The sequence below is a fragment of the Fusarium fujikuroi genome, chromosome FFUJ_chr09, assembly GCF_900079805.1.
Source record: "Fusarium fujikuroi IMI 58289 draft genome, chromosome FFUJ_chr09".
NCBI lineage: Eukaryota > Fungi > Ascomycota > Sordariomycetes > Hypocreales > Nectriaceae > Fusarium > Fusarium fujikuroi.
The window spans coordinates 2,524,836-2,536,814 of NC_036630.1; the positions used below are offsets into that span (position 1 = coordinate 2,524,836).

General features: G+C 49.1%; 6 protein-coding genes; 4 read left to right on the top strand and 2 right to left on the bottom strand.

The window, feature by feature from the left end:
- Positions 1-1,875: 1,875 nt before the first annotated feature.
- Positions 1,876-3,131, top strand: FFUJ_09357 (related to integral membrane protein PTH11; the record flags this gene model as incomplete). XM_023568749.1 has 2 exons in its annotated part: positions 1,876-2,210; positions 2,258-3,131. The coding sequence occupies 2 exons, from the start codon at positions 1,876-1,878 to the stop codon at positions 3,129-3,131; spliced, it is 1,209 nt and encodes a 402-aa protein (XP_023435898.1).
- A 702-nt stretch (positions 3,132-3,833) lies between these two features.
- FFUJ_09356 (probable amino acid transport protein GAP1) lies at positions 3,834-5,722 on the top strand (the record flags this gene model as incomplete). XM_023568750.1 has 4 exons in its annotated part: positions 3,834-4,095; positions 4,147-4,354; positions 4,400-4,609; positions 4,654-5,722. 4 exons carry the CDS (start codon positions 3,834-3,836, stop codon positions 5,720-5,722), a joined length of 1,749 nt encoding a protein of 582 aa, XP_023435899.1.
- Positions 5,723-5,832: 110 nt separating this feature from the next.
- Positions 5,833-6,958, bottom strand: FFUJ_09355 (related to lipase/esterase; the record flags this gene model as incomplete). XM_023568753.1 has 2 exons in its annotated part: positions 5,833-5,992; positions 6,045-6,958. 2 exons carry the CDS (start codon positions 6,956-6,958, stop codon positions 5,833-5,835), a joined length of 1,074 nt encoding a protein of 357 aa, XP_023435900.1.
- An 828-nt stretch (positions 6,959-7,786) lies between these two features.
- Positions 7,787-8,697, top strand: FFUJ_09354 (uncharacterized protein; the record flags this gene model as incomplete). XM_023568754.1 has 2 exons in its annotated part: positions 7,787-8,589; positions 8,637-8,697. 2 exons carry the CDS (start codon positions 7,787-7,789, stop codon positions 8,695-8,697), a joined length of 864 nt encoding a protein of 287 aa, XP_023436240.1.
- A 191-nt stretch (positions 8,698-8,888) lies between these two features.
- FFUJ_09353 (uncharacterized protein) lies at positions 8,889-9,728 on the bottom strand (the record flags this gene model as incomplete). Its single annotated transcript, XM_023568755.1, has 1 exon — positions 8,889-9,728. One exon carries the CDS (start codon positions 9,726-9,728, stop codon positions 8,889-8,891), a length of 840 nt encoding a protein of 279 aa, XP_023435901.1.
- A 294-nt stretch (positions 9,729-10,022) lies between these two features.
- FFUJ_09352 (related to pisatin demethylase) lies at positions 10,023-11,786 on the top strand (the record flags this gene model as incomplete). XM_023568756.1 has 5 exons in its annotated part: positions 10,023-10,151; positions 10,233-10,260; positions 10,566-10,682; positions 10,778-11,133; positions 11,184-11,786. The coding sequence occupies 5 exons, from the start codon at positions 10,023-10,025 to the stop codon at positions 11,784-11,786; spliced, it is 1,233 nt and encodes a 410-aa protein (XP_023435902.1).
- Between the last annotated feature and the right edge of the window lie 193 nt (positions 11,787-11,979).

The following is an 11,979-nucleotide window of genomic DNA, read 5'->3' on the forward strand; positions in this document are numbered from 1 at the left end:
TCACCGCACTGAACCAGGAAACGCAGTCGCAAGAGCTATATCAGCCAATTTATGCAGTAGCACCATGTTTGAATCACAATTCACTCCCGCGCAATCAACACCGACCCCTTATCGCGGAAGTTTCTTGCCGGTGGCGACGCAGCACCACCAAATCTGTTGCAAGAGCCGACATCACCAGACCCAAAACCGCGGAATTAACAGACTAAGACGAGTAGTATTCTAGATGCGGATAGTCGAAGCAGCTAAACTGACAACTGAACCTTGATGAAGCCCAGCTGCCGTTTTCTGTCTCACTAAGAAGCGATAGCGTGCACATACCGTCCGCTAGCTAGACTACCCGGAGGATCACCCCGTTCTGAGCGTTAGACCCGCCTGTCCCGTCTATTTGCGGTACCTGGTGCCAAGCCGCGGGACTGTCAGAGCATTTCCTTTCCACGGGGTTGGTAATTTGACGATGAAGGGTTGCAATTGCGACGACAAGAAAGGGATGGATATATCCGGAAGAATCGGATGCATAAATGTGGTGATAATGGGTCGGTCAAGTGAAGTTTACCCAGTTGTTGATTCGTGGCTTGGGGCATATGACACCACTTCCTTCTAGCACGACACTATCGACGCACTTAAAAACATCTAGCGAGGAAAAAGAACAAAGCCATCGTCTTCGAGAATGGAGCGGCTCGAGAATTAATAAAAGATAGCTTCGGTGCAATTGTGGTCTAGGTAATCACCAGCGAAGTGCAGAACCGAATCACCCGAGATAAATGGCCGAGAAAGTTTTGAGGGGGGGCATCCACAGCGCAACTCCACCGCATCTTTCTGCAGGGGCTAATTCATTCTCCCAGCAGACGGGAGGTCAAACTGTTACGTCTCCTTTATGTAACTACAAGACTTTTCTATGGCTGGCCCTACGAACACCACGTTTTCCCCAGACTCTGGCAAACGGTTCATGAGTAAAAGCCTTATTTCCCCAGATTCTTTAAACGAGCAAGATTGCCGCGACGTTTAATTGCTCATGAATGGCAGTGAAAGTGGCTGAATTGATGCAGACGGGACTGGATCTTGAGCTTGTGATTAGGGCGTCTAATTCCCACGTGTCAGCGCGACACTGCGAACCAACAGCACTTGAAATTATTGGCCCGGAGGAATTTGATCGTTATCAGGGGAAATTATAGCGCATGCTGGCTGACTCAGATTGAAGACGCAATCAGTTCTTTGCAGCTTATCAGACCATTCCTCTCTCCTTTTTGGCTCTGGCTGGCTTGGAACTGCTTTTTCATCCCTGCCGCCACAATCTTTCAACCATTTCTACAAGGGGAAAGTCGCCGTGTGCCTGGCCCATAACGCCAAACCGCATTTCAGCAGCGCTGCCGATTTCGCAATCGCTGCACGTCGCCAAGAGCTGATTTAACAATTGCGCTCAGGCATAATTGACAGTTGAGGGACCGGTGTCGCAAGACATGATACGATGCATTTGTCCGAGCTATCGGTAACAGTTTCATATGTGATCCCGTTGCGAGTTGTCATTGGTTCGAGATCGAGCCAATTGCGCTTGTGGTCAACGACTAACCTATGATGGAGGCTTTTAGTGGCTGCATGCCCCTGGCGTCAAACTCCATTGACGTGCGCGCCATCACCCTCAACCGTATCGAACTGCAGCCAACCCCAACTGCGCCGCTTAGTCTGACCTCGAATTGTCTGGGCCCTTGATAAAGTTGACCAGGGGGAAGCACCCCTTGCTTGCAGTCTTGAGTCGATTCATTAATGTCCCGCATTCCCCTCGCTTTTGCCTTTTGCTTTTTGCCTTGATTGTCAAAACTTACCTTGTACTTGGTTCCATTATACTTCCAAAGGCTTCAAGGGCCATAGCCCGCCGATATGCCGCTCTACTCGGACGCCCCCGATGTGCGCCAGTTCTACGAGGATAAGCCGACGCTGCTTGTATCATGGTGGATCACGGTCTTTTGTGTGGCGATCATCCTGACGCGAATGTCGGGTCGATACGTACGAGTCGAGAAGTTGCTCAAGGAGGATAAGATCGCTGCCGGTGCGCTTATACCGTTGGTTCTAAGGGCTGTTTGTGTTCATTTTGTTCTCAAGAATGGAACGAATAATGTCAACTTGGATGGGTTGAAGTTGAGTGATGGGGATATTGATAAGAGGATTGTGGGGAGTAAGATGGTGCTTGCGAGTCGAGTCTTCTACGCTTCCATGTGAGTTTACATCACTGATTGATGAGAATGAAGCTAATGACGTGCAGTCTTTGGATTCTTAAACTCACTACCCTCGAGTTCTTTGAACGTCTTGCTGGCGCTACTCGACGAAGATCTCATCGTATAATGATCCACGCCATGCGCGCAACCCTCGCAGCTACATTCCTCGCCGTCGTTATAAGCGACCTCGCAGAATGTCAACCCTTCCCTCACTACTGGCAGGTCACTCCCGACCCTGGCCCTCAATGCCGTCAGGGCTTCGTGCAGATGCTCACAATGGGAGCTTGCAACGCCTTCACCGACCTTGTCCTCATCGCCTTTCCCATTCCCATCATCCTCTCCACCCAAATCGCCACCAAGCGCAAGGTCCTTCTCATCATGCTCTTCAGCTTCGGCTTGCTCACCGTCGGTATCACGCTATATCGCATCCCCCGCATTATCGAATCACACGGTAGTCAAGTCGTCCGCACAATGTGGGCATCAATCGAGATCCTCGCCGCCACAGCAGTCGGCAACATCGTCGCGCTAGGCTCGTTCCTCCGCGACAGCGGTGTCAAGCGCAAGAAGTTCAAGGAGTCAAACAGCTACTCCGGTTATTCCAACTCGCGCTCCCAATCGCAACCTACGAAACTTACCCGCACGGCACATAGTCAGTGGGAGGATGAGGATCATGTTCGTACGACGGAGGGGATCTGGGCAAAGTCGCATGACACAAGCGACTCGATCTCTAAAGATGAGGATTTGCGAAAGTCGGGCGAAAGACCTGTTAGTCCAACGCAGAGTCACGATTCGCTTATTACACGGGACGAATTGTCCGGGAAGATGGATCGTGATGACTTTGTGTATCAGCAGCCGCCGACGGCTGTTATCGCGGGAGGATCTAGACAGGTTCAGCGGGCGCAGCCGACGAGGGATAATTGAATGCGATAATTATGTATATTTAGACATGACAATAATTACGATTTACTTTGTTGATACCGTTGAAGGCTGTCAGTGATTACTCCATCGTCTCATGTAAGATTCAGTTTATTGTACGTAATAGCCCACCACGATGGCTTCAGGGACCAGGACCATCCCCGGACCCAGTGTGGATATAGCCAGATTCTCTCTTCCCCATGGGCAGCGAACACGGGGGACGACTTGATATGTCTGATGAATCACCTTCCAGGTACAGAATGGCATGAGAATTGACGACAGTTACAGAGTGAGGCAATAACCTTGACCCAGTAACAGTGCACGAACCAAGTGGAATCTCGCTGATCCCACTCAAGTGAAACGTTGCGCTGCCTCCCCCTCCTCGATTATCTCTGCCTCAACCGCATTTATCTTTCTTTCACTCACTCTCCTCACTGCGCCGCATTTAATTCTCCTGATCTTCACAAGCCAGACTGCATTTTTGGCGTTCTGTTAGTCCTCTTTTGGCACACCCGCACCCCATCATTGGCCCAACGTCCCGACAATCTGCACCCGAAGTAAACCGCGCATGTCCCAAAAGTTCTTCTAGAAGCCTTCCAGAACGCGCCCTTTTGAAGACTTTTCTTCATGATCGGCGTCCAACCCCCGTCCTAACGTCATTCCCTTCCCCGAAACTGTCATCTTTCATTCTCCCCCGCAACACAAACGATGAAAGATCCTCGCGATGCGCAAACAATGCAATCGTTCAATGTAGAAATGGGCTCCTCGTGGAGCATACACGCTCATAAACCACGGACCTCATGGCTCCATAGCTTCCGACGCGCAGATCCTCTCCCAGGCTATCACCCAAGTGATGCACCAGAGCGGTATTACGACTTGCGCGCCGCCAATGCCAAAACAGCAAATACAGCACTTGCGCGAGAATTAAAAGGTCGCCATCTGCAAATGATTGCTTTTGGCGGTGCGATTGGTAAGCCCTGACACTTTTGATGCTCGGCAAATCTCGGCTAATGTAATGTAGGAACTGGGTTGTTCGTCGCGTCGGGTGCGTCGCTTTATAGAGGCGGACCAGCGAGTTTGTTGATATCGTATTTATTACTTGGGGCGATGCAGTATTGTACGATGCAGTGTCTTGGCGAGTTGTGTGTCATGTTTCCCATCGCGGGCTCGTTTTCGGCGTTTTCAACGAGATTCTTGGATCCGTCTTGGGGGTTCGCTATGGGTTGGAAGTAAGCTGACTGTAAATCTCTGTTTTTCTCTACTGACTTTTGCAGTTACTGCTTACAATGGTTGTTCATTTTACCTTTGGAAATAATCGCCGGGGCGTTTACGATAGGATATTGGAACCCGAATCTGACAAAGTCCATATTCGTGGCAATATTTCTCTCCGCCATTGTCATCATCAACCTATTTAGCGTCAGGACGTATGGCGAAGCTGAGTTTATCTTTTCTCTCATCAAGATCACCGCCATCGTTGGCTTCATGTACGTCAAAACCCCTCTCATAGATCCTAATATTAATGGTCCAGATTACTCGCCATCGTCATAAATGTCGGCGGGGAGCCCGAGAGCGGTTACATCGGCGGCATGTACTGGCGTAACCCGGGCCCCTTCAACAACGGCTTCAAGGGCTTTTGCAGCGTCCTCGTTACATCTGCATTCTCCTTCACAGGCACAGAGCTCATCGGTCTCGCCGCCGCCGAGACAGCTAACCCGCGCAAATCGTTGCCGACGGCGATCAAGCAGGTTTTCTGGCGTATCACGATATTTTACATCGTTGCGCTAATGCTGGTTGGGTTGTTAGTACCCTCTGACGATAAACGACTTGTCGGTGGTGATAATGTCGCTGATGCGACGGCGAGTCCGTTTGTCATTGCGATAGAGAAGGCTGGGACTTCTTTGCTTCCGAGTATAATGAACGCAATCATCTTGGTCGCGGTGATAAGCGTAGGAAATTCAGCGGTTTTTGGGTCATCGAGAACGCTGGCTGCTTTAGCGGAACAGTCGCATGCGCCGCAGATCTTTGCGTACGTGGATCGACAAGGACGACCACTTATGGCAATACTATTCGCATCATGCATCGGTCTACTCGCATTTCTCGCAGATGTCAGTTTCCACGATTCCATCTTCAATTGGCTTCTGTCAATCAGTGCGTTAAGCACTTTGTTTACATGGGGAAGCATCTGTTTATGTTACATCCGTTTTCGAAAAGCTTGGTATTACAACGCACATACGCTGGAACAACTACCGTTCAAGTCTCACGTCGGCGTCGCGGGAGCGTGGTTTGCTTTTGTTGGGTATATCCTTGTGTTGACATCTCAGATTTGGATTGCGGTCTCGCCTGTTAATGAGCCCGGTATTGACAGGAGCGCATCGGGACTTGCACAGAATTTCTTCTTGAAGGTTTTGGCGATACCCATTATCCTGTTGTTCTATCTATCTCACAAGATTTGGTACCGTACGCAGATTGTGCGTCTACCCGATATGGATGTTGTGACGGGGCGGAGATACTTTCGTGTGCATGTTATGGCTGAGCAGGAGCGCGAAGAACGACATGGTTGGCCCAGGTGGAAAAAGGTCTATCGGTTTCTCTGTTGATGTACTTGCATTGGGTGGCGTTTGCATAGCGACTGGTAGACTGTTTATTCTACATAGAGGCACAATAATGGCGTTGCATAATGATCATTGCAGCGAAACTCTTCTCTAATTCATGTCTTTACGTGAAACTCACTACATAAAGGTTCTGATAAAATCCAGCCAACGCCATCCTCTATGACTTTATCCCATCTATTGAACGCCGATAACTTCTCCTCGTGCGATCTAAAACCATGAGGAAGCCCCAAGAAGAGGTTGACATCTGTCGGAACACTGAATCATGTCAGTTAAGATCCACAAAAAATCCATAACATCAGCTACTCACCCAGCTTCTGCCAACATCTTTCCATACAGAAGTGCCTCATCTCGAAGAGGATCCAGGCCTACTACACCAAGTACAGTAGGGGGCATGCCTTTAACTTGTTCTGGCGATGCATTCCCAGGGTTAATCTTTAGATCATTGACATCCGGGTTCTCGATCTTTAACAGACTCGTGAACCAGCGAAGTTCCTCAACAGTAAGCATCGGTGCTGTAACATTTGTTCTGTAAGATGAGATAGACTCGTTCTTCATCTTTTTCAGCTGGGGCTCATAGCAATCAACGTGTGTTAGACAGGGGATCATGAGGACTTGTCCTGCGATCGGAGGCCTTTTCTCTGTTGCAAGATTCAAATGTTTCTGTAGGGTGAAAGACGAAGCCATCCAAGCACCAGCTGATATTCCGCCAATAATGACTCTTTTCGGGTCCCAGTGCATTACATCCATGTTATCATGGGCCCACTCGAAAGCATCTTCAGCATCATTCCATTGCGTCGGATACGTGAACTCCGGCGTATGTCTGTAATCAACATTGAGAACCGCCACATCCGATCCAACGGCAATACGCGCACATATCGCATCCTCAGCATCCAGCGTACCGAACATGAATCCGCCGCCCTGGAAGTGTATATATAATGGGAGTAAGGCTTGTTCAGGCGCACTGGCTGGTCGGTAGCTGCGTGCTGGTATGAAGCTTCCATCGCGAGAGAAAATGCTGTGGTTCTGTATCCGTAGTTGAGGCGCAAGTTTCATCATCGACTTTCTGGCGACAGCTTCTCGTTCTTGGTTCGCTATTATTTTCATCTCCGCAATCGACAATTCCGGTACTGGTGGCGGAGGTAAGGATGCTTCGAGGGCAAGCCACTCGGGGCTTGCCCCGTCATAGCATGAAAAGTCACACATTGAAGAGGCTTGAAACATTGAGGTGGTGACTGGATGTGTGAAGAAATCTTTATACTCAAGACGTTGCTCGCCGGCTCTTTAGTTTCCATTAACCGAGGCTATACACGACTCTCATTGCGCTAGGCCGGGAAAGGCAGGGAACGATAGCCACGGGAATAGAGGATGAATTGAGCCGCATTTTATATGTAAAGCAGAGAGTATGCGAGGTTTTAGATAGATTTCTGTGATTTCTAAATATTCTAGAGGCGCAAGCGAGCCAGCCCTGCATACAATAATGCTAAGGTGAGGAGGAACCTGCCTGTGGAGTTTAATAGAACTATGGTCTTATGTCATGAAGAACGTAAAGATAGAAGGCAGTACATTATAACTTAGTATTCCAGATATTGGGGATTTGTAGCAAATTAATTAAGGGTCAAGAAATTTCGCACTCGCCGAGATCTGCCGGTGAGTTCAGATGGGGGGAGCTATCATGATGCAATCCATTGCAACAGATTATACGTCAAATAGGCATCAACGAGGACAATAAGCGCATTACCCATTTGTGTTAGGTTATGTTGCTGAACTTTGCGTTAGGGCTGAAGCGTCTTTCAGCTCTTCAGCCCTATGGCCTTGCGACACTGCCGCGTCATTTGATTGATAGTTAAAGCTTATGGCATCTCAGCGAGACATATCATACCAACACACTGAAAAATCAGAATTAACTTCAGGCTTTAGAAGGCAATACACGCGCAGCCTCAACAAAGATAAGTCTCCCAATGTTCCGCACCATTTCTTGTCAATTTTGTCAGACTGTCACCTTACATCTACACATTTTACTCCCCATATCACGCACACGCGCACACAAGCATGGAAACCCGCTCTGACGATGAAGTCATTTTGAAGCTCACATATAATGATGAGCCTGATCGCTGCAGAGTCATTGATCACATTATCCCCGCAAGGCTATCAAGGGTACACCCAGAGCGCTCTGAGTCGGACTTCGGTCTGCTAGGCACTTTACCAGCAGAGCTACTCCTCATCACTCTTGAATTTACTGATTTTCAGTCGCTATCACGTCTCTCGCGCACCTGCTTGAGAGCTAAGAGAGTTGTCGAAAATCTCGTGCCATATCAGCAGGTGCTCAAACATGCGCCGACAGTCCCAACAGCGCTGATAAATGCAGGCCTTGTTGGTCATTACCCGTCTTCAGCTGTGTATCGCACCCTGCGGACCGATCGCTGTGTTTCTTGCACAGATTTTGGAGGATTCTTGTACCTGCCCACTTGCGAGAGAGTCTGCTTCGAGTGTCTTCACCGAAACCGAGGACTATGGATGATCACAATACCGATGGCCAAAACGTACTTCAGCCTGACATGTAAGCAAGTCCAGACACTTCCTATCATGCGCATCATCCCGGGAACGTACTGCCTCCGGACACTTGAGAAGACGCACAAGAAACCTTTTCGCCTGGTCAGTGTGAAGGCAGCTAAGAGCTTGGCGATTGAAGTTCATGGGTCTGCTGAAAACCTGGCTGCGTTATTTCTCAGACTGACGAGACAAGGGCGACAGCTCAACCACGTCTTCGAACGCTACCACAAAGCACCCTTGGAGGCACCAGGATGTGATATGTCAACACTTCCTCCGCCAATACCTCATATCGGCAGCGACCCGTTCGCGGGTGTGTCCAGTCTGCGCGCACCTTACATCACAGACACAGGAGCGGACTTGGGGCAGCTTTGCAAGGGCTGCCAGATTACGTACAAGGATTTCCTTCGTAGGCGTATGCCTGCTAGGCTTTATCCACGATTATGCCCCCCCATTCCCAAAGTGAGACCAGAGCCACGTATGTTTGCTTTAACAACGAGATTGCGTTCGCGGCATGGGATGTTGACTCATGCCCACCATTGCTATGGAGCACTGAAGATACTCAGGAATTTGAGCAACGAGGAGGTAGCCGATGCTCTCGAGGCTAATGATACACAAAGGTGACTGGCGCACCTCGCCCGGAGTCATCTGTCAACTCAGATGCTAGTTCCTGAATTTCAGCGTTCGCCTTCTCCTCATCGTATTGCTCAGCATGCTCAAAATCAATCATCTTGACGTTCCCAGCGGATCTCTCGACGATAAAGTTGTAGCGATTGGCGTCTCCATGGACAAACCCTAGCTTGTGCAATTTGCGCAAAGCCGCCTCGCATTTTGGTAGATCCGCCAGTGTCGCATAATCGCCCTCTATCTTTTCCAAAAGAAGCCCGACGTTTCTACCTCCCTCAAAGAGATGTCCCAAAACCTCGGGGGTCAATCGCGCCTCATCAGTGCTTTGCAATTTGGTCAAAGATTCGTACACCCTCGTCTCGTGCTCAAGTTGTGGAATGAGCCACTGCAGAACGGCAATTTTGCTTATTGCAGTCTGCCCCTGATATTCGACTTCTCTAACGCGCTGCTTGTGATATTTAATGCGCTTTGACGAAAGTACGTCAATGTGTTGTGGATGCCAGGTAGATTCTACCTCGTCCAGTGGTTCGAAAGAAATATCTGACTGAACACTGCCATCTGGGCCGAGTGAAAGTCTTATCTTGGTCCAGTCTGCATCCGGGAATGGGGGAAGTCCTGGAACGAGAAGATACGGCCTACAGAGTGTGTCTCGGTCAAAAACTCGTTTGGGGCTCGCATAACCAGGAATTGTAACATAATGTACACGGGTTCCGGCCCGAATGCGGTACTGGCCTTCGTCTTCGTCTATTTCTTGGTTGAGGACTTCGATATCCGACTTAGACACAGTATTGAATTGATTTAGAATATCATTAGACATTATGACAATTAGATCGATGAAGGTGTGCGCTGAAGGAAGAATGAGTGTTTTTAACAAGTTTCATTAGCACCAGAGCCCCGCGGTTGGAAGCATCACAGTATGTCCCCGCCAATCATAACACTTACCATAAGCGGGCTTATCGTCCGGAGGGCGGCCGCCAGCTTGCATCGATATGCAGTAAATCAGCAGTCAGAAATTAGTCAGCCCGAGAAGTGCAAACTCGTAATCACAAAACACAAACAAGAAGAACCTCAAGTTGTGTTTCTTTGATATTAGGGACATCGCTGTGCGAAAATGTGGCAGTTGAGCGTTTCGTTGGTACGAGTGGTAACTCTGGCCATTCTTCCCGTTTGCCTGCACTTCATCATCAAGACTTTACTCCGACCATCCTTCTCAAAATTACGACATCTTCCAGGACCTAAGGTGAGTTCTACCCGCCCATCACAGGCTACAATCTTCGAGGACCTTCAGTTTACTGACTTGGAAAGGACCATCAATTCTTAGTCGGCCATGCCTTGCGAATACTCCGTGGGTCAGGACCAAATGAGTTCTATCTCCAGTGGATGCGGCGTTGGCCGAACGCCCCGTTCATACGATGTCTATCATGGCTCAACTCGGAGGTTCTCCTCGTTAACAACATAGAGGCATGTCGTGAGGTGCTTCAAACTAATGCCTACCGTTTCGCGAAACCGGCATTCTTTCATACGCTTGTTGGGGAGTTCCTGGGCGTTGGTCTGCTGTTTAGCGTCGGGGACCAGCACAAGCGGTTGAGGCGCATTACTGCAGGCAAGACCTGGTTTTCGTGCAATTTATGATCATGAAAACTAACTGTGACAGGACCACTGTCTCGTCCAAGCATTCGGAAGCTGTTCCCAACGTTTGTGACATACTCTCGCAAATTGAACGGTGAAATCAATGCCGCGATCCAACAAAGCAGCGACGGCGTCTTGGAAAGTACGTATACACTTAGTCAATTCACCTCTCTGTATTATCTGACAACATCGCATCAGTCGAAGATCTTTTTACAAGAGTGACACTTGATATCATAGGTGTTTCGTTGGTTGGTCAAGAACTTCGAGACTTTCGCTCAAGGACCTCGCCTTTGTCATTTGAGCAGTGCTACAATGGTATCTTAGCTCAGCCACTTGCCGGCCAGATCATAAGTTTCATCAATCCCTTCATCCCACTCCGTTGGCTGCCTGTATCCGCAAATCTGAACTTTGTCAAGGCCAAATCTGCGCTCAAGGGTATGATGACAGAACTAATCGAGCAGCGGACATCCGAGGTAGAAAAAGCAAAGGAGTTGGGTACAGACAGTGGATTATCGGACGATTTGTTGACTAGGATGATTCAAGCGAGTTCTGTTGAGAACCAGAAGTTGTCTAAAGATGAGTTGATCGATATCGTGTGTAACTACCCTGACCTCCATTGGTATATCACTGACTGGTATTGCAGACTATGCAGGTCATCGCGGCGGGGCACGAGACTACAGCCAGTGCCCTTCTGTGGACCACTTACGCCCTTTCCCAAGACCAGAAGTCACAGCAAAGATTGAGGACTGAGACAATTAATCTCAGTGCCAACGACATGACCGCCAAGTCGATAGACGAACTTCCATATCTCGACAACGTCATTAGAGAAGCTCTACGCCTGTACTCGCCAACCCTAATCATCCCATGGGAGGCACTAGAGGATATCGAAATAGCAGGCGTCAGGATCCCAAAAGGGACCACGGTTCAGCTCGTTCCAGCCGTAACGCAGCTGAACCCCGAGATCTGGGGTCTCGATGTGGAAACTTTCAATCCTGATCGATGGGATCACCTTTCTGGCGATTGCTTGAGCCCATATGCTATGGAGACCTTCTCAAACGGGCCTCGCATGTGTCCCGGAAAAGCGTTGGCTTTGCTCAATATGAAGGTCTTGTTGGTTGGGTTGATCAAAGACTTTGAGATCGAGAGTGCTGAGGATAAGGAAGTGGAATTCAGAAACCCGAGTTTGACTTTGAAGTCCAAGAGGCCACTTCAGTTCAAGGTGCAACGTATTGGTGAAGCACCTTGATCGTGTCGAGGGGCAGAAACGGCCGAAGGTAGGCCTGACAGTAGTGAGAGGAGGGCAGCAGGGCTACAAAATGGACAACAAAGCATCAAAGGATCGAGAAATAACAGTTTAGTTTAACGAGCTCATGCTATTGAATAGCAGATGTTGCGGATGGGGAGTTACCATCGATTCGACCGTGCGGGATAAGACCAAC